The sequence below is a fragment of the Lissotriton vulgaris genome, chromosome 6, assembly GCF_964263255.1.
Source record: "Lissotriton vulgaris chromosome 6, aLisVul1.2, whole genome shotgun sequence".
Taxonomy (NCBI): Eukaryota; Metazoa; Chordata; class Amphibia; order Caudata; family Salamandridae; genus Lissotriton; species Lissotriton vulgaris.
Genome location: NC_141694.1, coordinates 1,235,193,568 through 1,235,217,001, shown reverse-complemented (window position 1 = coordinate 1,235,217,001; position 23,434 = coordinate 1,235,193,568). Strand labels below are relative to the sequence as shown.

The window sequence follows — 23,434 nt, the reverse complement described above, 5'->3', positions numbered from 1 at the left end:
TTCTTGTCTTTATGAGGCCATGTGTTTGAAACACATGGCCCCATAAAGATAATGAAGCTTTTACGACGGGAGGAAGTCAGGCGAGCCCGTCCAAGTGGGCCGTCTGACAAAGAGAAAAGTCGACGTCAGAGAAACCTCTTTCCCAATGTCTGGCCACCGTTTAGCATAAACGGTGACACCGGCAAATGGGAAAGAGGGGCAGGTTAAAGTCCGATACCAATGCTCCTCTAAACCATAAAATCTCGCCAGCGAGACTGCGCATGTGCGCAGCCCACGCCAGCAGAGACCTAAAAAGGGGTAGGGGAATTCCCGATTTTCTAATTAAAGTCCTAGAATATGTGACGACAAAAAGAAAAGGGTGCGAAGAGGAGCACTAAGGCTCTAGCAGGACTGACATGCTAACAGAAGTGAGCTCTTGGTAGCACCCGGTGGCGCGGAGGCAATCAATCAGCATTTGTATAGCACAGCACTGTCACCCCTAGGGGTATCTGGGCAGAGTGAACACAAGAGCAAAAATCTCACTGAAGACCCAGGCCTACCACCAAGATATGATGGGCCCATCCTTGCTTCTGCTGCAGAAATGCATAATAAGCAAGCTGAAGGGTACGACATCTACGGCACAAATAACACAAATAGATTCTAGAGGAGAACAAGCATTGGTATAGCCAAAAGATCTCACCTTTGGGACCTTATAAGTGTTATAAATGTTACATGTTGTAATATAGATTGGGTGCAATGGCAGAAGCAGCAAAATAGTAGTCCAGCAGCTCACTATGCTAAGCAAAAATTTGTAGCGTAGGTGTTTTATGCCACGGCCTATTTATATCGGCCTCTCCCCTTTGAGAGACCCCCCCCCCCCAGTTTTTCAACCCACTTAAAGCACTTGTTATAATAGTATTGGTAAAAGGCAGGAGCCTAGCTTCTAACTCAGTGGGAGTGACGTCATAGGAAGTCTGCCCTTTTCCACAGCCTGTGTCCCAGCCCTCAACAAACCTCTTCACCCTCAGCTGTGATGCTGCCGGGCAATGTGTGGGCACTAAATGGCGTCGCTGGAGGTGGGAGGGAGGTGACACGGAGCTGCGGGCATCAGGAGTGCCAAAGTGCCTGTGTGGGAGTGAGATGGGAGGACACTGCCGTCATCGCTGGAGCGTAGAGGGAGGTGGCAGGGCGATGCGGGCGTCAGGATGGCCAAAGGGCAAGTTTGAGTGTGGGAGGGAGGTGGGGGGCACTGCAGTCATTGCTGGAGGTGAAAGGGAGGTGACCGGAAGCTGCGGGCGTCAGAAGTGCAAAAGGGCCAGTCTGCTTGTGGGAGGGCACTGCATGCATCGCTGGAGGTGAGGGAGCTGTGGGCGTCAGAGGTGCCAAAGGGCCTGTGCGGGAGTGAGGTGGGAGGGCACTGCGAGCATGGCTGAGGGTGGGAGGGAGATGGGAGGGCACTGTGTGCATTGTTGGAGGTGAGAGGGAGGTGACAGGGAGCTGCAGGTGTCAGGAGTGCCGTGAAGGCTGGTGCGGGAGTGAGGTGGGAGGGCACTACAGTGATCACTGGAGGAGAGAGGGAGGGGGCAGGGCAATGCAGGCGTCAGGAGTGCCAAAGGGCCCATTTGCGTGCGGGAGGGAGGGGAGTGTGAGGGAACTGCGGGTATCGCTGGGGGTGGGAGGGGAATGGGAGGACAGTGCGGGCATCGCTGCGGTGTGAGGGTCGGGCTTCTATCAGCCATACGGATGCAGGGTTCTCTGGCCAGGAAGGCACAGAGGCCAGCGCAGAAGGCAGGTCTGGATCGGGATGAAGCGACCCTGTGCCAGGCAGAGCCAGCAGGTTTAATTAGAGCAGGAGAGGGGCGGGCGTGCAGTGAAATGACATCCTAATGAAGAAGTGTGCTGTGGGGGACAGCTGTCACCGGCGCTGAAAGCAGCCGGAAAGTTTGGCGCGGGGTGGGAGGGGGAGGGTCAGAGGTCATGACCAACTAAACATTCTCAGACCAAGGCTGGGCTAGGGAGGACAGCTTGAGCGTCCGGGCCAATCATAGGACGCTGAGACGAGAAACAGACAGACAACCAACAGCGCGACGAGATACCGCGCTTCCTCCTTTACTTGAAAGACTTGGGAGCGAATAACGTTGAGAGCGAGTTCTTACAAGCACGAGTGGAGTTTACCTTGCGGGAAAAAGAAGCAGTGCCATCTGTTTCCAAAGCGTGGGTGCGATATTTGCAAACAGATGGCGCCGCTGCTCACTCCCACAAGGTAAACGCCGTACATGCACAAGTGCTCATTGGAAACAGTGCAGTACATGCACGAGTTTCTGAAAAAGTCCGGAGTGATTCCAAAAGGGCACTCCAAAGGAGCGCTTGCGCGCTGCATAGACGAGACCTAAAAAAAGAATAACAGAGTTCAATCAACACAACCACAATGCTCACTGCACATTTTTTGGGAACTCCTACAAAAACACAAGAACTTCCCCCCACACAGCTCAGATACTGAACCATTCCCCTGCTTTATCCCGTTCTTTTGCTGATTTTTTTGGGCTTCTCTCGTAAAGTGTCTGTAACATATTATAAGAAGAAACACGCATGACATATTAACTGTAAAAATAACGTCAATTTAACATTCCAAGCCCAAACGTAGTGGAAAGTGTATGTACTGGTTCGTTATAAACATGTGGTCATAAACCTATACCATTTCGACTTCAGAGATTCAAAAAGATCTGCAGGCCTTCATTTGTTGGAATTCTGCATACTCTAAAAGCAATAAAACCAGGATACAGATTGAAGCAGCACAAAACATGCATTGGCAAAGCCAATAGATCCTACTGACAGAAGTTACTGGCTGTTTCAATGTTTTAGCCATGTTGCACAGCAGAGCGGCTGATGTGCAACATGGATGATTGCAGGAGACATCTACTCACTCTGTGTTGCACACTCTCCCTCCCTTCGGGATGCCTCCTGTCCTTCCCCCCCCACCACAGCCACCAATTAAAAAAAACTATTACCCAGCCAAAGCTGGCAGTGTCAGAGCTTTGTTTTTTGCTTTCGTCCATGTTGCACAACAGCAGCGCTGCTGTGCAAAATGGCTAAATACATTGACGAATCCAATAACTTGCATAGATGAGACCAACTTGCTTTGCCAATACTCGTATGTGTGGCATTAAACTCGGAGTATGAAAGCCATTCCTAGGGTAGACAAATCAAGCAATGAAACCAAGACCAGTAGATGTAAATGTTGGCTTACTCCACAAGCCAATGAGTGTGTCTAAAGTAACTAACTCTGAACTGTGGATTGGTATCCACGTGGTGTGGTATACAGTGCCTTAGAAAGCTTTAAATATTTAAATGGAGGACGGTAAGGCTCAAACCAAACCTGGTTTGGAGAGAGGGAGCTAGGGGCCCCTGGCTGGACAGACTAACCATTGTGTGCAGCACTGTTTACAGCAGCTCTTTGGAAGGTGGGCGATGGAGCGGTAGGGGCCATTGGAGGCAGCAACGAACTCTAAGGGATAACAAAGGAAGGAGGTTAGAGATAGATGGAGAAAGATTTATGTGAATAGTGCCATGAGCTGCTTAAGGGTAGTGAGTTCTATGCTGCAAGTTGGGTATGAATATCTCATCCAGACAGGATTTCTCTTTGCCCTCTACTATGTTGAGGTTTGCAGTTGGCTAAAAGCTTATAAAAAAGGAAGAAGATCTATGATGTGGTCAATGCTGGTCGCGTCATTGCGCTTGTTGCTATGGATGGTAGGGGCAAGGCAGACAGTGGGAGGAGCAAGACACATGACAGACACATACACTCTCATGGAGTGCTTTCACGTCAAGAAAAGAAGTAGCACCAAAAGCACGAGCAGTGGAAGAACACTAGGCAAGGAAGCATCACTTGGGCTATGCTGCAGGGAAGGAGCAAAGGAATGATGGTGAAGCCAGCCAATGGTAAGCAATGGGCAGCATCTAAGCCTCCTGCAAGTAAACAAAATGACTCGCAAGCAACAGCACATGAGCTGTCTCAGGTGAGATCTAAAAAGAGACTGTCACCTGCCTTAACTATGCTCAGCTCAAACTTTCGCATTATTTTATAATTTGAGATTTTAATGAAAGTGATATTCACTCCTGCAGCACTCCACATACTTTGAAGCAGACATGTCCATCTGTGTATAGTATGAAAAATAAACTGTCAACCTGCACTCAGACATTTGGATTATTGGACTACAGTCTACCCCTGATGAGATTCCATGCAAATAAAAGCCACTGAACAGCTTCTAGCACAGTTTAAATGGTTCTGGTCCTCATTTGTTGCACTACAGTGGGAACTGCTGCAGACAATTTTCCACAACACTTATCAAAGTTCCCAAACCCAGGAGAAGATTGCTGGAAATAACCCAACTTCTTAACAGTTGGGAACAGTATCAGTGAATTAATATACATAACCCAGACGGCAATAGTTTCCATCTCACTAGCTCCCCTTCATAAAATAGATGGAGGGCTAAATAAGTCCGACTAGACTTTTATCCACAACTGTACACAAAAAGCGTACACATACAAAATGCAACTTGCAGTCATGCTAGCATTCTTATAAAAGTGCCAAAAAGGGATAGAGAGAGGACCCCATTAACTCAACCATTTAAATAGGCGACAAGAATGCTTAGATAACCAACTCTTCTCCTTCTATACAGATTCTTTGAAGAGGTTACTTGTGGAGGACAACTAAAGTATACAAAAAGCGATGAATAGAATGCTTGAATTAATATCAGCAACTGGTAATCTTTGTCAATAGTTTGCACACTATGCCACCAAAGTTTGGACTGTCATATGAAAGTCAGTCTTGACCCTGCTCCAATGGGAACAATCCAGCACGAACTGCCAGGGAAGGTCTTCCCTGAACTGGTATGCAAGCAACCTAGGAACGGAGAACAAGCACTGGCAAAGCCAATTGCTCTGACGTTAGCTGGCAGCATTTTTGGCATTACAAATGTTTGTTTTGTCATTTTATTTTGTAAAACTTTATTGTTGGGGAAACTGCTGGGCCCTATACAATTTAAAAAATGTATACGGCTAACAGTAGACATATCTTTCTTTGGCCTCAGAAAGAATGCATTGCTGTAGTAGACCCTGGCATTGCATGAAACTAATGTAGACGTGCTCCTTATAAAAGAGCAGAACGCTATCACTCACAGTGAAGTCAGCCATCGGATGAGTAGGCTGACCATTGCCTGCTGTAGTGAGCGGGAGAAAAATGTGTATACACAGACACACAGTTTCCACCCTCAGCGCCGCTTGCACGCGCCAAAAAACGAGAGAGACGGACTCTTCCTTCTTTTCAGCAGCCGCTGTAAGTTTTATTTTTTCATTTTAATCAGTGCATTACCGTGCTCAAATCAAACGCGTTTCGACGATCCCAGTCGCCTTGCTCTCGCTGGTAACAAGTGCTCCCAATCCCTTTGATTTTTAAATAAACGCACCACCAATCCCCAGTCACCACAAAATCATAGAAATCGACAACAGACTCATACCGGCATGTATATACTGACATTAAATTTGAAATGCAAGGACAAAAAACCTCCTATACGATTTCTGTCCTCATATAAATTCAATATACACATAAATAAATATATATATATCGAATTTGACAATGGGGAATAATTCATCTCGCTGTACAAATACAAAAACTACTCACATATTATACATAATGTTAATAAAAACATCATATAAAAATGCCTGCACATTATTCATACTGTCAGTAAAAACATTAGTTCATAAAACCTCGAATGGCAATGATGTATATCTGTATTATTCCTTCATTAGATGACTGAAGATACTGTGAAAATAATCACCTCAATGTGTAGTTATGTGCTGTGTGAACTCCCAGCCGGGAGTGTTAAAATAACATACATAAGTAAAGGGCAGGAAAAACTTACGCATGATGAAATCAAAGTTCGACGTTAATACCTGTACTAATACATTTCATCTCATTAAACCGGTAATGATAATAAGTTTTAACCACGCCAGGGAAAGAAAGAACTCCTATTTCATTCAAAATTTCATAAGCTGACCACTCCATGTTTATAGGTATACCATCTCAGTGATGGGGATAGACCACTCATTATGATGAATATGGTTTTAAAACATTAAGAACATATAGAATATTACATATGTTAAAAAATGCGTCAAACTGACGACTCTATTAAATACATAAATAAACAATTCATAATGAGTCCATATCAAAAATCCAACCTCGAGATATGTCAAGACCATTAATGTTTATGCGACCAACTATTTACAAAAAATGATGTAAATATTCGCAAATATTAAGCCCCCCTAGGAGTCTTTGTGTCAAGTTCCACTATATACCTTGTCTCCAATCGGCGCAGCTGTTATATATATATATATATATACACACACACACTACTATTATAAAGAGAGAACTGTGTACTTTGAGCCAGGTAAACTCGAAAAGTACACCACCAATCCAAACACCAATACATCTTTGAAAACGTCAGGGCAAGCAGAAGAACATAGACTATATAAAAACAAAATATATATGTTAGAAGGGAAACGTAACTTTTAAGGGAAAGTAGTCCCTTAGAAGTAGTGCCAGCTAACGATTTGCGTGCTGATGCGTGCTAACATCACGGGGGAGCGCGGAAGCAACACCCTGCGAGGAGCGGACAGGAGAAAGGAAGCGACACCCTCCAAGGTCCGGAGCGCGTAGAGGAGTGTCAACATGCTCAGGGGAGCGCAGAGTAAGAGCGGACAGGAGAGTCGGCAGAAGCGGCCAGGACCAAAAAAACGAGTGCGGAGAAACAGCGGAAGCGAAACCCTCAAAGGTCCGGAGCGAGTAGAGGAGCGTCGACATGCCCAGGGGAGCGCAGAGTAAGGGCGAACAGGAGAGTCAGCAGAAGCGGCCACGATCAAGAAAACGAGCGCAGAGAACCAGCGGACACGAGCGTGGGCATAAGCGGCCAGGACCAACAAAACGGGAGCAAGGAAACACTGTAAGTACGCTCTGCAGCGCCTCTCCTGCTGCGATGCTGCCCCCAGCCCCTTCTGCCCCGGGCAGGGCTGGTAATATATATATATATATATATATATATATATATATATATATATATCTATATATATATATATATATATATATATATATATATACATATACACACACACACATCGCTATCACTCACAGTGAAGTGAGCCATCGGATGTGACCAAGGCCTCTGGGTAGGCCGAAACGTTATGCTGGTGGCGAAATTAAATATCGAATAATTTATTCACCTCAAGCTTGGGTCGGCTCTCGTTTCTTGTCTCTGGTGGAATCCTTTTCGAGGGAGATTTGCTGGAGGTGCTGGTTCGAGGATATAGATATATATATATATGACAGCTCCGTATTCCTATTATTGCCCAGCCGGGTTCAGGAAACAGCACTCACGAGCACAGCAGTGTATTTAGCAGGGGGGTTTATTCAGAACAGCCGCGTTTTGGGAGAACACTCCCTTCGTCGGTATTCACATCAGAGTGGCAGTATGCAGCACCATTATCTATGTTTGTCAAGACTTTCAAAACAAACAAAGGACTATACCACAAGCGCGACATTGTACCTTGTTTTTATCACCTACCCAACGTTCATAAAGACATCAACGATCCTCCAGGGAGACCTATAATCTCCTCTATAGGAGGACTGACAGAAAATCTCTTGAAATTTCTAGATCACCATTTGTTTAGTTTTGTACTGTCTTTGAGATCATACATCAGAGACACCACGGACTTCATTGAAAAGGTGGAACTCTTGAATTGGCAACCATCATATATACTAATCACTCTGGACATCACAAGTTTATATACTTGTATAGATCACACACAGGGCCTACACGCATTGGAATATTTCCTAAACAAAAGAGAACTCAAATATGCAATGCATAATAAGATGTTATTGGAATTAATTGCATTCTGCTTGCATAATAATCTCTTTCTCTTTCAGGACACTATGTATCGCCAACTGTCTGGTACGGCCATGGGCTCCTGCTTCGCCCCCAGCTATGCGAATTTATTCGTAGGCTGGTGGGAGGAGCAGGTAGCCTGGGCCCCAAGGCTTGCCACTTGGAACAACAAAGTGGTGGCATGGAGCAGATACATAGATGATCTGTTCCTAGTGTGGGACGGATCAATTGATGAAGCCAATCAGTATATTCAGATACTCAACAACAATGAGCATCACTTGAGATTCACTGGTGAAATCAACAGGGAAAAGGTCAATTATTTGGACCTAGAAGTGAATATCAATGATGGACGCATTTGCACACAACTTTACCGCAAACCCACTGCTGGAAATAGCGTCTTACACGCGTCCAGCGGCCATCCCCGGAAATTGATCAATAATATCCCGTACGGGGAATTTTTGCAGTTGAAACGCAATTGCAGTCAGAATGAACTTTTTGAACAAGCAGCTAATGAATGTGTGGAGAGATTTGTAATGAGAGGGTACAATCCCAATCTTCTCCAAGAGACCCTGAATAAGGTCAGGAAAATACCTCGCGCTAGTCTTTGTCAAAAAATCAGGCACTACTACAGAAGGAAAATTCCGCATGATAACACCCTATGCTGCGGACTCCTTCAAACTACGATCAATTCTGTCCAAACATTGGCATATTTTAAAATCTGATCAAATTGTTGGGCCTGACATTCCCAGCACACCATTAATAACGTTCAGGAAGGCAAGATCATTGCGTGATCAAATAGTTCATAGCTATTTACCACCTATCCACAAACAACTAGGCACATTAAAGGACACCAAAGGCTTTTTCCCTTGTGGAAAATGTAAAGCCTGTACAGCAAGTAAAAGGACATTAACATATGAGGTCCCTGGCTGTAAGGGTGGGAAGAAAATAAACAAATTTATGTCATGCCACACAGACTATGCAGTCTATTGCCTAGTATGCCCCAGCATGTTGAGATACGTTGGGAGTACCATCAATTCCGTCAAGTTAAGAATATTGGAACACATGCGGGCCATTGCAAATAAGGACTTTTCATACCCAGTGGCCCGTCATTTTTCCATAAAACATGACAGTGACAGAAACCTTTTAAGGTACTTTTGTTTGGACCAGGTAGGAGAGAATCCGAGAGGGGGCAATAGATTGCTCACACTTAGGAGACTTGAGTCCCGATATATTATAGATCTGGAGACCAAGGCGCCAAAAGGTCTGAATATGGGAGAAGAATTGGCCTCTCACCTGGGTTGACAAAATGGATTACAGTATTTTGTGAGTGCAACAAGTATAGCATGATGTTTTGAAATGTATTACAGTCTGGAGTTTTTATGATGAAAGATGCTACCTGAAGCGATATTTGCTTTTATGAATTGCTTTGGTTTGTTACACCTTTAGTATGGCAGTCCTAATGGGCTGCAATTGCCGATCCACAGCAAGGTTTGCCAGACGTTCTCGCATTTATTTTGTGATTTTCTGTTTGGGATCCGAGTTGTGTTTAACAACGAACTGTTATCTTGGCCCCAATATGTTCTTGAATATGTATAACGAGTGGTTTATTATCAAGATAACAACTGCGCCGATACACGGCTTTATACCTGGTGTAACTGACTTGTCAGCAGTTTCATTTAGCTTCTGTCTAAAATGCACATTCAAAGATGGCGCTCAATGTCGCGCTTGTGGTATAGTCCTTTGTTTGTTTTGAAAGTCTTGACAAACATAGATAATGGTGCTGCATACTGCCACTCTGATGTGAATACCGACGAAGGGAGTGTTCTCCCGAAACGCGTCTGTTCTGAATAAACCCCCCTGCTAAATACACTGCTGTGCTCGTGAGTGCTGTTTCCTGAACCCGGCTGGGCAATAATAGGAATACGGAGCGGTCATATGACCGCGGACACCATCGCGGTAGAAGCACCCGCTTGCAGAGTGACTCGTTTCCATGGTATAAACTGGAGCGTGTATATATATATATATATATATATATATATATATATATATATATATATATATATATTCTTATGTCCAAAATCCATAGAACACGCTCAGGACAAAAACGAGGTAGTCACCAAATTCAAACAGTGCTGTTTATTCCACAACGCGTTTCGCCGAAAAACGGCTTGATCACGTGAAAGAATGCTTAGAAAACATTGGTTTATATCTTTGTAAGTACATGGACATAAACAGAGGACTCACACAATGCTGTAAGTTACTTGCAAACAATTTTAATATATACATACATCTAATTGTAGATGCGATGATACATGAAGTCCCCTTGTATTATAGACATTCCTAATGTAACAATAAATAAAGTCTCTGTTTTACACAAAATTATATATGTAAATCAAATTCAAGCATTGTGATGATTGACATGAAAGGAAAACTCAGATTAGGAACAGAACCACCCATTCATACGTACACGCCCCCGAAGAGGAAAAATACGACACTTTCTGCCCTTTAGTATTTCGAACAAATACCATAAGATTTGTTTTTCTTTTACCTACTTTGGCGTACAACATTAAGACACTAAACTGGATCATTAAACACAGAAAATGAACGAATGTAGTTATGACCAACCGATTTAGTTCTTATTACAGTCATGCGAGGCGCCGATCCGTAGTCTCTTTTTTGTTTCCATGTCACTCGATGCCTGTCATCCGTAAACTGAAGCCAATGTGGGTTCCATGACGGCTGCTGATGACGTAATTGCAGATGGCTGCTGTACCAGACCCACATGGTTCATGGTTGAAGAGTGAAAGGACCCAGGCAAAATGGTGGCAGCAACTGCAGCTATACGTGTAGTGCGATGCAGTGGCAGTAGACTCAGCTTCAGAAGATCCTTGTTTACCGCTGATTCTAGGTGAGCAAATTAAAGAATCGCTCTGCTAACCAGAGCTAAAGATTTGCGCTTTTGGTAGGGCACAATTTGTGATGTGTACATAGTGGAAGTTATAGATTTCTCTGTAGTTTTTATTCAGTTATAAAGCTGGATTGAGTACAATTATTTCTGTTTATTTAAACGGTGTTCTGTTACTTTGTTCAGTACAGTGAGATGTTCATCTTTTTGTTTTCCTCCGACTGCGTATCGTCCATTTCTCTGAATGGATTCGTTTTCCGTTCCGAGGCGAAAGCAGAGGTAAATTACGTGGTTTACTGGTCGGAGATCGCGGACACCCGAATTATTATCTCAGTTCGTTAAATGTGGACGTTGATGTGAATATTACTTTATTGCCATGCGCCATACATAGTTCTAAAATCTGTCAACTTTTTTTAACAGATCCCATTTTAGCATCGGCAATACATATATTTTTAGGTCGAGTCTGCTTCACAGAGGGGCTCCTGCACTGTGCATCGCTCGTCCGGATTTGGGGGCTTCCACTGCCTGCCTCCAGCTTGGTACCGCTCGGGGGGTGTGAACGGCTGAGCCGCTCTCCCAGGTCCGGGACCTCGGCCCTGCACAGGGGGGCTCGGGGGCCGCGACAGGTGCACCCTGTCTGTCTACATGTGTCTGTGGACAATGCTTAATGAATAAGTGTCTCTATTTAAAATTTGCTCTGTGTGCGTGTCACTAACTTTAAGAACGATATATGTATGTAACTCTGTCTGTGTAAATCTGTGTAAGTGGCACTCTGTATGTGTGTAGCTCTTTATGTGTGTGTGGCTCAGTATGTGTGGGTCTGTGTATGTCTATGTGGTTCTACGTGTGTAGCTGTGCGTGTGTCAAGCTCCGTGTATGTGTAGCTGTGGCTGGATCGTTATGTGTGTTAAGTGACTCTATGTCTGTGGCTAGCTCTATGTGTAAGTCAGTGGCTATGTCTGTGGATGTCTATAGCTCTGTATATTTGTGTGCATAGCTCTCTATGTATGTCTCTGTATGTATGTCTGGGTGATACACTTTGTATGTATGAGGCTCTGGGGGACTTCACAACATCAATCTCTCACTACCACACAACTTCACTCTCTCCCTAACTCACTACTTCACTGTCTCTGTATCTCACTACCAAACTCTCTCCATCACTACCTCACTCTATCTATTTCTATCTCAGTATCTCTCTCTCACTACTTCACTATATCACAACACACTCTCAATAATTCACTACATCACTCTCTCACTACCTCACAACTTCACTCTCTCCCTAAATCACTACTTCACTGTCTCTGTATCTCACTACCTCACTTTCTCTATCACTACCCCACTCTATCTATTTCTATCTCAGTATCTCTCTCTCACTACCTCACTATATCACAACACACTCAATAATTCACTACATCACTCTCTCACTACCTCACAACTTCACTCTCTCTAACTCACTAGTACACTCTCTCTTTCACTGTCTCTTTCACTACCTCTCTCTATCTCACAACATCACATCACTCTCTACTTACAACTGACTATCGCACAACATCCCTCCCCTTCACTACATCAGTTTCACTCTCACTACCTCACTCTCTATCTACCTCACTCTCTCACACTACCTCACTCTATATCTCACTACCTCACTCTCTGCTAATGCAATTAGTATCACATGTGCAAAATATTAGGCTAATGACAACAGAAATAACAATGCCATTTATTTAAAAATAAAAAACATTACCAATAGCTCCACCTATACCATTGCTGAGACCATTGCATTGTAAATGCTTGTTACCTATGCCTACACTATAGGCAACGTGTTTATCTCTGTAAAGCGCTCTGATACCCTAACGGGTCTTGTATGCGCTATATAAAACCTCAAATAAATAAAAATATAATAGGTAATAGCCAAACTAATGTCACCTACTTCAAACAGATTGTTATTAAGCATGCCGTCCACTCCGACATATCACGGAGTATGCCGTAACTCCGCCCTTACTCACGCTCAATGCGTGTTAGATGGCATGTTGACACATGAATGTCAATAAAGTTTGCGGGTCAAAATAAAAAACCCACATTGTGACTTCAATCATTACGGCATACTCCGTAGGAACGTCGCACAGTAGCTAGGATAAAAACTGGCTGAGGGGGAAGGAATGCACACTGTCGAGATTTGCTGAACTTGGCCACTCAAGGACACAGCTCTCGGTTTCTTTCTTTTTTTTACTTTAACACTGAGCGCGGTGTCTTTGAAGCAGGAGCCGCGCTCATTATGAAAGTTTTAAAAAAAAGCACACAACAGAGCGCGTGTCCCAGAAGTGGACGCCACGTTCAACATAAAAGTTAAATATAAATAAATAAACTGAGGGCGGTGTCCCTAAAGCGGGCACCACGCTCAGGATACAAATAAAATAAAATAGCATCTGCCATTGTCCCCATAAGTGCCCACAACCAAATAAAATGCTGACCCCCTAGATAAAGCCGGCCGTTTACGGAGCCAAGTAAAAGGTCCAGTAGTCATGGGCAGTAACAAAAGCCGACAAAGCAGTAACAAGGAGGGACTAAAAAGCCTCATAAGGAATCGGAAGCCAGCATTTACCAAGGACAATGACACCAGCCAATGAAAAGTATGGGCAGAGAGTGGACGAGGCTTACACAGCACACTCGACTACTGCATGCCTCGCAGAGCAAGAGGTATGAGAGCTGCCGCTAGGCTGGAGCTAAAATGGCTGTAATCTTGGCAGTGTCCATCTCAGGCCACTAAAGGAATGTGAGAGAAGTGGCCATATTGGAATTGTGTTGGCGCCATTTCATCATAACTCCCATCAAAAGCCACAAGCTTATCAACAAATATTGCCCCCCATATCCAACTCATCGAAAAGCATTAAAACAAGGGAGAGAGATCCTTTTTCCCCTATGGGACACAAAAAAACAAATTTCCCGAGACTTTACATAAGCCAATGTAAAATATATGCTACGCTCCCTCATGAAAATGTCCAACAGCTTAGCACAGAACTTATACAACCCCAGCAGTAACAAGCCATTGCAGCCGACATGCAAATCTATACCAACAAAACCAAACTCACCTTTTCAAGTTAAGCAAGTTATGGACCCAGTTCATGTGGCTAAGCTTTACATCACTGTAACAGAGCTCCTCTTGGTCAGGACCAAAAACAATGTCAAACAAATGTAATCTTCTATATGTCACAGTAGTTGAGAATGTGATTCCCATACACGAAAAGGCAAAACTTTAGGATGCAGTTTTGATCCGGTCATGCCCAATATACTTTTTTCCCCCAAAATTATTTTGATTGGTTTTATCATGTCTAACCATACCAACAATAACTCACTACTGTGTCGTATACAATCTGCATGAGTCATAGGATTGCAGAAGACAACCTCAACGAGGCTCCAGCAAGCTTAAAGGATAATGTTAACAAAGGTATCCATTAGTATCGACCGTGGTTCCCAACTCCTCAATCTCCCTTATCTGACAGACTGAGGTCCTGGCAGTAAGTACGGCTTCCCCCATTCCCGGGCATCCCCCTCTCTCATTGGGGTAGTCAATCGGCCATCAGTTTCCCAGTCAAGGCCATAGCAGGAATGCAAGGGCCCCACACCTTAAGAAATGTGTTCGGCCAGCCCCTAACAGTATACACCACTCTCTCTGCTACCATACAGAACGTCATGCCAGTGACTCAGGCTCAGAGTAGGGGGGAACCTCATTCTTTAGCAATGTCTTGCTCCACCAGTATGAAACCTAATGCACGGAATAAGAGCTGTCTCCTGGGCAAATCCACCTCACTGAGGATAAAGAAAGTGGGGAGCACAGGAACTGCATTCCCAATATTGACGTCAGTCTTGAGGTTACTGCTTTTCAATACTGCGGTATTAAGGACAGTTCCAAATTGCATGAAAATAGGAACCCACTTCTTCCCCACATCACAAACAGTTGGGTGAGTATGCTCTGCCCATTTTAAACAACTGAAGTCTATGGTAAGATTTTGTGGAGGACTTTTAGCTGTGCGAGTACCAGGCTCCATTCAATTTCTACTTCCATAGAGGCCTACGTCTACCTCTCACCTAGATCTGATGAAACCAAGGTTATTGTGTCTGTTATTTATCAGGGTGAGATAAGTATGGGAGATGTACTTTGTGGTCAGTTCCTGCAAGAGTATCCTTCCCTCTAGGGACTGTTGTCTTGCAGTCCACACCCACCCCAACCCCAGGGATGTCTGAGACACGTACAGCATGTTGGAGCGGTAGGTATCTGAAGTATTGAGATTCATGTACATCATATTCCTCCTTAAATTCACAATAAGGCTTCATCTGTCCTGATATGGTGGGTTCGTGAAGATGTACCATGAATGCAATGTATGTGGGATTTCCTCTCCATCAAATGTCTCTCTACCCTCATTGACGGGTTGTCTCTAGGTGCACAACCCAACTCATGTACTGCCTGTAGCTGGATGTCCAAATAGTACAATCTGAGGTCCGGCAGTGCAATGCCGCAGTTGTAGAACGACCTACACAAGGTGTTGAGTGCTATTCGGGCGAATCCCACCATCCCAGAAGGGAGCATAGGGTTCCCTCCTCACTTTATCAAAGAAGGCATCTGGCCAGTGAGCGTTCTGGAGTATGTATTAGGAATTTAAGCAGTGCAATCAATTTGAATAGGGCCACACTACCCATAATTGACATGGGGAGGTCAAATTAGTTGTCTGCATCGTCCTGAAGCCTTTGATAAACCACCCTTAGATTTTGTACCAGAAACCTGGCAGGGCATCTTGTTATTTCTATACCCATGTATTGGAAACCATCTGTTGACACCATGACTTTTCGGAGGGGGCGGGGGAGTACGTCTGCTGGGGCTAGTCACCCATCTTGTACAGAACTGCTTTATTCCAGTTATTTGTATAGCTTGCGTATCTACAGTTTGAAGGCACAGAACACTGACAGAACCACAGGCAAGGAAGTCACTGTCTCCATTAAGTACAGTAAGATATCATCGGCATAGAGCAATACTTTCTCTGATACTCCCATCGCCTCCAGAAAGCCTATCACACCAGGAAGGAGTTTCAGCCGGCATGCCATCTGCTCCAGGCATAAAGCAAACAACAGAGGTGAGAGGGGCATCTCTGCTGCATATCCTGTCCATGGTGAAACTCGCTTGAGTGTGTTCCACATGCCTTCACTGTTGCCATTAGATTGTTATAGAGCGGGTGAACACATCTACAATATTTAAGACCAAACCCCAGCCTTTCCAAGATCTGGAAGAGATACTACCAGCTGATACAATTGAAGACTTTCTCTGCGTCCCATGCAAAGAGGGTTGCAGGCCGCTGTGAGTCACATCTGTAGTCTAGCCAGCTGTAAAGACATCTGAGGTATTGCGAAGTTGAGCTGCCTGGAATAAAGCCTGTATGGTCCCCTTGCATCTTTACGAGGATCTGGACCTCTGTAATGAGGCACAATGGTTTGGGGTGGGGAGGTTCTCCTTGTTTAGGTATCACCATGGTTACCCTACAGGAGTTCCCTTTTCTGCCTCGCTTCCTCCAACATCTGGTACGGCGGTCCCACTACAAAGAGGGTGCGCTTTTAGAACTCTACTGGGTTGCCGTTTGGTCCTGGGGTTTTACCAGATTGCATGTGACACACAGCTTCATCCAATTCCGTGACGGAGAAATCCTGCTTCAGGTTAGCCTGGTCTTCTGTGCACAGGGGAAGTTCCGCCAGGAAGGCCTCAACATCTTCTCTGGATGCTAAGCACTACTCACTGCATAAAGGTTGGTAGTATTGGGCAAAGCACTGCACCATCTCGCCATCTGTGGAGAGACAAGCACCGTCTGGAGTTTCTACTCCCCCACCCCCACCTGCTTGCCACCTCAGTCCCCCATCCCCCACCCACCCATCTGCTTGCCACCTCAGTTCTACTAAGCCACGCTAAAAGGTTACCAGTGTTGTCTCCTACTTCATATAATTTACGTTGGGTCGATAAGCAGTGTTGTTTTGCCAAATCATGACAGAGCAAGTGATATTCCCTACGGAGAGCCTCTAAACGGAACAACATTAGTGCTTCTTCGGTGTCTCTCAGCCCCAGTTCGAGTGCGGCCATGCATTCCTTCCCGCAGCATTTTTTCAGGGATATAATATTTTGGGCCCATTACTGTTTTATATGCCTCCACGATCACCCCAGATGAGTCCACGGTACCCACATTTTCTTCAGGTGTATGGAAGAGTGCCTTTGAAGCTCTGACACAACCTTGCCATCTTGGAAATCCCAACCTTTTAACCTCCTATTACTATTATTTCTCAGAGGAGCCGCACTCAGAGTAACTTTGAGAGTTGCATGATCTGAAATACGCCTAGGTAAGTATTTTCCTAGGACAGTAGCCGGGCATTCTAACAGTTTATACGGAAGAACTAAAATCTCAGCCCCAGAGAAGTAGTAATCTCTGGCTGGTGGGTTCGTTCTCCACGTGTATAGGAGTATCAAAGCCAACATGAAGCGTGACAGAGGGGAGGGATGGAATGTCTGAAACCTCCCAGAGGGACCCATCAATGGCGGGATAACTGAACGCATTAAAGCCCCACCCCACTATATTCACACCAGCTGGCGCTTCCAGTAGTATTATGCCCAACGTTTCAAGCAGAGGTTGGTGAAGGCGGGGCATAGACACCGAGTATCAGCTACAACTTAGTAACCCTGGAGCACAACACTCCCACAAATCTACCCCTGGATCTTGCCAGGCCCTCTCCACGCAGAATGGGGGTTCCTTTTTGCCATGAGTGTGACCCCTCATGATCCCCTATCATAATCTGTATGCACTAGTGTGGTATATAGGTCCTATTCAGGAATGGGCTATGGGGTCCAGTCAGGTGTGTCTCCTGGAGGTGCACGTTATCTGGTCAGTGCCTACAAACAAACAGTGAGACTTCTCTCTTGATCCTATGTAACAGACCACTGACGTTTCAGTATAATAGGGTCAGCCAGTCTGGGTCACTCTGTAGGGACTGTGTCATGATGTGTCCTTGGATAAGGGGTCCCCTTGGCCAGAAGGAGGAGACTTCCTCCTAGCCATGCAGGTAGCAGACACCCCTACCATCTCCTACCAGAGGTAGTACTGCCAACTAAGGAGTCTCTAGGCCCATGTACCCCTCCCTTTCATGTGGCAAAATTAGTACAGTCATGGTGGTGTTAACAGTACAAAACAATAAAAATTCCCAACTGTAGCAACATGAACAATACCCATTGTATACCCCCCCACACACATACTTCTGAAATGAAAGTATTGGTCACCCTGAAACATAACACTCCCCAACATACTAAACGAAGGGTCGGTCTATTGACCACCGGGCCCTCCTCTCATTGATCTGTGTCTCTGTGTGGCATCCCATGTTAAAGCAGGAGCACTTTCCTTTGAGTCGCCTCTGTAGTAAGGCTACAGTTTCTAACTGAGTCTCTTTTACCCGCCGGCGAGCTCCTCATTTAGCAGATCTGCACCCAGGGGACGAGCGCATTATCAGGTCTTGGAATCCCCCTCAACCCTTGGTTATCTCGTGTGTCACGCCCACAGACTCTGGATAGTCCCTTTCCAAGGGAGGAGGACTCGGCACCTCCCTAGCCTGTGGGACAGTGAAAAAGCGTGGCTCCATTTCCCTCTACTCCATGTTCGAGGTGTTAACAATATACTAACTTCAGGGATATGCATCATTATCTCAGCGATCCCTTGGTTTATTGTTGTGGGGGGGGGGATGGGGGGAGTCAGGGTTTCTTCCACCCATCTCCACTCCACCTCTGGGTTGGTGAAGAACAATGTCCTCATGAGCATATATTTAATCTGCATTGCTCAGTGTTTGGCCGTCACCACTGTAAAGGTTTGTCACTGTTGTTGCACTCTGACCGTATAATCAGGGAAGATCATCACCTTAGTGGAGTCCACCAATACTGTCTGCAAGGCCCGAGCTGTCACCAGGATGGTATCTCTGTTGGACTAATTAAGAAGTCTGAGAGTCCTCAGCCTCGGAAGGGTGCCCCTTGTGGAGCCTTAACACGGATGGGGCAAATGACCTATGTACCTGCTCAAAAACAAAGCAGGAGAACAGTTCGTCACCCGGGACCACGGAGTGAAGAAATTTCCAGATGGGTACCTTCCAGGCCCTCAGGCACCCCTACCAAGTGGACGTTATTTTGCTGTGATCTGGTCTGCCCTACGCCTCTTTGGCTTGTTGTTCTAGTTGAAGGTCTATGTTGCAGAGTTTTAAAATGGCAGCTTTCAAGACAGAGTTTGTCCTCCAGCGAAGAGGCTCTGGCCTCAACTTCAGTCATCCGTTTGTCACCTTGTGCAAGTCGGGCGAATGAGTGATACCTTTGACCCCACCCCGTCAATCCTGCTTTCCAGGGCTTTGTGGGAGTCTTTTATGGCCTGGAGTATTGCCGCTTTAGATGGCTCATTCTTGTGTTGGGGATTGTCGCCTCCCACTGCACCCAATGAAAACGCCCCATCGGCCAATAGAAGTCTTGACGGTTCAGTCTACTAATATATGGTCCATCCATCAGCTAGAATTAAACCCTTATTACAAGCAACCCACCTCTGCAGAAGCCTCCAAAGGCATGAAACAAGGCAAATGCAGAAATCTGTATTCAAGACAGATTTAAATGCTTTGATATTGTGTTCAAGTTTTTATATGTTGGGTCACTGCATCTTAAGATTTGGCTTTTCAATCTTGTAGTGACTTACGTGGACTCCCACTGGGCACAGGGTCAAGACTGATTTGCACACGGCTGGGTTCAAACTGGAATGGCATGGTGAGCAAAAAAATGATGAATTTGTGCCCAGATCTCTGTACTGGGGTGAATGAATGACATTGTTCTGCATTCTGTCCATCAATTGTTCTTTTTGCATTCGTCCCCCTGAGCGGACCCGTATGCCCAGGCGTGGTGGGTCCCCTGCTCTCCATACTACTGGAATCAAGCTATCCTGGCTGATGAGGGCTGAAAGCCCGATACCGGTCCTAGGATGCTTGTTTCCAGTGGAGGACCTGGCCTGGCAGTTCGGGCTAGACTGTTTCCATTGGGCACAGGGTCAAGACTGATTTGCATATTGCTGGGTCCAAACTGGAATGGCATGGAGAGCAAAAAAACGATGGATTTAGGCCCAGATCTCTGTATTGTGGTGAATGTTTGACATCTTTCAGCATTCTGTCCATCAATTATTCTTTTTGCGTGCAAAAGTCTTTCCTTGCAGGCTAGCCTACACTGAATGAGGAGTTCACATGTTATTTTCAGTACACACTAGGTTACGGCACATGTTATTTTCAGTACACACTAGGTTACGGCACAGAGTAAAACAAATCTTAAAGGACAGAAGCCAAAACAAATTAAAAATAAGATAACATCCAACTTAAAGACCTCATTTACATCCAAGGCATCTTGTGCCACCTATAATTTATGAGCAGTGCACACAGCACTGTACAAAACGAACCCATAATGTCTCAAAGCAGTGAATTCAAATGGCAGAGGCACAAATTGTGCAAATATTATAACATGGCACTCAAGAACCCCGCTCAAAACACTTTTAGAGGCAAACCCATTCGCCTACCTTAGAAACAGGAAATAAAATAAAACTATTCTCCAAAAGCATGAAATGAGATCAAAACTCCCTCGGACCTCCATTCCAAAAACGGAGCACCACTTTGAAGGATAAGTAACCACGACAGGGTAGCGTGAAGATTTTCTCTTTTAGTAGTATATAAAATACATTGGTTAATCTCCAGTATTTCCATCGGGGTCACCAATCCTATTCGAGTTTCCCTTCATAACCAAATCTTCACATTTGCCTTGGCTGGGACACTTGTGATGTCACATACTGCAGCATAAAAGAAATTCATATTTCCTCTATCGACAAGAATGAGACATGATGAGCCAGCACCAGGCTAAATTTAATCCACTGTGTTCTGCCTAGTTATAAATAACGCTTGCAATGAGATTTACGGTGTAGCCCCCTCCGAAATAGAATAGGTGTCACACTCTGTAAGACATGTTTTGCAACTAAGAAATAAAGAGCATCTGCGCAGTCCAGATATCTTCCAACAAGAAGACTATTAGCATTCAAGAGATACACAAAGCAACGTGCTGAAATTTTGATTTCACGGTGTTCCAGTTTATAGTTACACAATTCAAATTATAAAAATAAGCCAGTTCACCGTGCCTTGCGAGTCAGTGACTGGTTGCTATTTATAAAATATAAAGAGGTAAAGCATGCATCCCGTGGGCACAGTCCATGTTTAGATATACACAGCATACATGTGTAGATATCACAAATTAAACAAAATAGGATTCGTAGTAGTATGATCGTCTAATGTCAAAATGGGTCTCCTTATGTTATAGTGCAACATAAAGACAGTGCATAAATGTCACCGAAAATCCAAATGTAGAATTGTCCGGCTATAATACACAAGACTTATTAAATGTTTTCTGTATTAAACGTCCAGAAGGGCTTTCGCTGCCAGCTTTTGCACTGGATAAAATCCGTAATTCCGAAAATGTCATTCCGATAATTAATTGAAAATAATTCATAGATATGGCACCACTGCCCATTATGTTTTTAATGGAGCTGGGGAATAACAATTGCTAGGCATAAAATCTAAAGGAAAGTGCGCACGATTTAAACGCTGCGAGTTCTTCGAGAATCTGTTAACACACGGTTCAAATTGTGCAAACGGGTCCCCTTTGTGTGCTAACAACTCACCGCCAGACGCATCGAACATGGTTACCTGGATGAACCAGGAGGGGGTTAACGTAGGGAGGCAATCGGGAGTTAATATACCAGTTAAAAGCAGCACCTCTAGATGGCTGTTTTCCACATTGAAATTAGAGTGTCCTAATAAAAAGGGGTGATGGTGGTGGTATCAGGTACTACTAGCTCGATGGAGGGGGGTTTGTGGCGCAACAATGCCAGGGAACACAAAAGGCTCGTGCAACACATTTGTAATAATTTGTGATGAAGATTAATGTGAATTAGATTACGAGAACAAAGGAGAGGCATGTTAAACCCTTCGAATGGCAGACATATGTAATGGCTCACCACTGTTTGGCTATCAGGAAGAAGTAAGTACGTGACTATCACGCGCCTGCAGTAGGAATGTAAATATAGGTGCTTAGCCGTAGCACAAAGGCTTGGTGCCTACACTGTGTACCCGGATTGCAGGAGATCTGTACAGTACAATGTGTGCGGCGCGTCGCTGAGGATGTCAGACATGTCCTGAGATGAACCTGTGCGCGGCGGGCACGAGAGTCTGGGCTCTGCAGAGCACCCGCTGCCGAGCCCGGAGGGGAGCAGAGTAGGATAGAGGGCATGGCTGAGAGGTGTGCGAGAGGCGGGGGAGGAGCAGAGCCAACAGCGCAGGCTGGGTCAGAGAGGGGCCGCCGGGGGGCAGGATGCAGTGCAAGGGGCGGGCAGCTCCTAAAGGACACTCAGCGGCCCCTTGTGGCCGAATGCCAACATGCCTGGGCACCAGCACAGGGGAGACAGTGCAAGCCTGGAGCAACAGAGCAATTGCAACCACCTCACAGGAACCCACGATGCATAGACTGCTCACCCACCCCAGACCCGAGGGCATCCCCACCCACCAGGGTCCCATGAGGCTGCGCTGCAGATCTCTCCAAATCCAGATGGATAGAAGGAAGAGGCAAAGGATCCCTCCCCTCTTTGGCTAGCAGTCATGCACCGTTACAGAAGAGGTGTGGGCAATACCCCAGGAGTGTCACCTTAAATAACAAGCGCATAGTTTCTGCAAGGGCCACGTGACACAATGCACAGGGTTCAAAATACAAACAGCTGGCTGTATGTCTCCTCCCCGTACATGGGCATGCACAACAAATTGGTGGGTCAAGACTGGGGGTGGACAGAGACCCCCTCCATCCTTAGATCCTTCATTTGAACCTTACCTGCAGGGGTGGCCCCAAAGATTCGCACCACTGGCACCCTCCTGCCCGTCGACTCCTCGGAGCCCCGCGCCCGGCACACATCCAAGTCAGTCAGGGGCGCCGCCAGGTAGTAATCCGCAGTCACGATCCGCACCGAGAACATGGCTCCCCCGCCGCCACCGGCGGTGCTCCCCACTGACACTGACATACCTCGCCCGGGGCAGCGGCGCTCGACGGCTCCGCCTCCTGCCCGGGCTGCTGCCGCTGTCTGCGGGTCACCGCCGCCCGCGCCCGACAGACAGGGGCGGCCGCCTGCTCCTCTGCGGCTCCACCCCCCCCTCCCTTCCTTGCGCTGCTGCGGGGGTCGGTCAGGATGGATGTCTCTCTCTCCCCCTGGGACTTAGGCTGGGCGGGGCGAAGCAGCCTCTCCTCCCCCAGCCCGCCTCTATCCTGGAGCAGTCAGGGAGCAGGGAACCCTCACCCACCAACATAGAGGACGGACTACGCTGTCAACAACGAATGTTTACCCAAAGTAGACCACGACGTCAGAGAGTTGGCCATGCACAAACGTCGATGTTTCTTATTCTAGCTAGAATATTATGCACAAGAAACAGAAGAACGTCCATACAAACCACTAAAGAACGCTATAAAATATCTTATTGTAAAAAGTGTTGAAATCTGGGACAT

At 45.7% G+C, this 23,434-nt stretch overlaps 1 protein-coding gene across 2 annotated transcripts in view; it reads right to left on the bottom strand.

The window, feature by feature from the left end:
• Positions 1-23,158, bottom strand: part of REV3L (REV3 like, DNA directed polymerase zeta catalytic subunit) — a 1,049,196-nt gene extending 1,026,038 nt beyond the window's left edge. The window contains exon 1 of one of the 2 annotated variants that reach the window (XM_086927335.1): positions 22,769-23,158. In XM_086927335.1, the coding sequence (XP_086783461.1) occupies positions 22,769-22,955 (187 nt within the window). In that variant the 5' untranslated portion in view covers positions 22,956-23,158. The remainder of the gene's footprint in view (positions 1-22,768) is intronic. The other variant, XM_086927334.1, reaches the window with a different exon arrangement.
• Between the last annotated feature and the right edge of the window lie 276 nt (positions 23,159-23,434).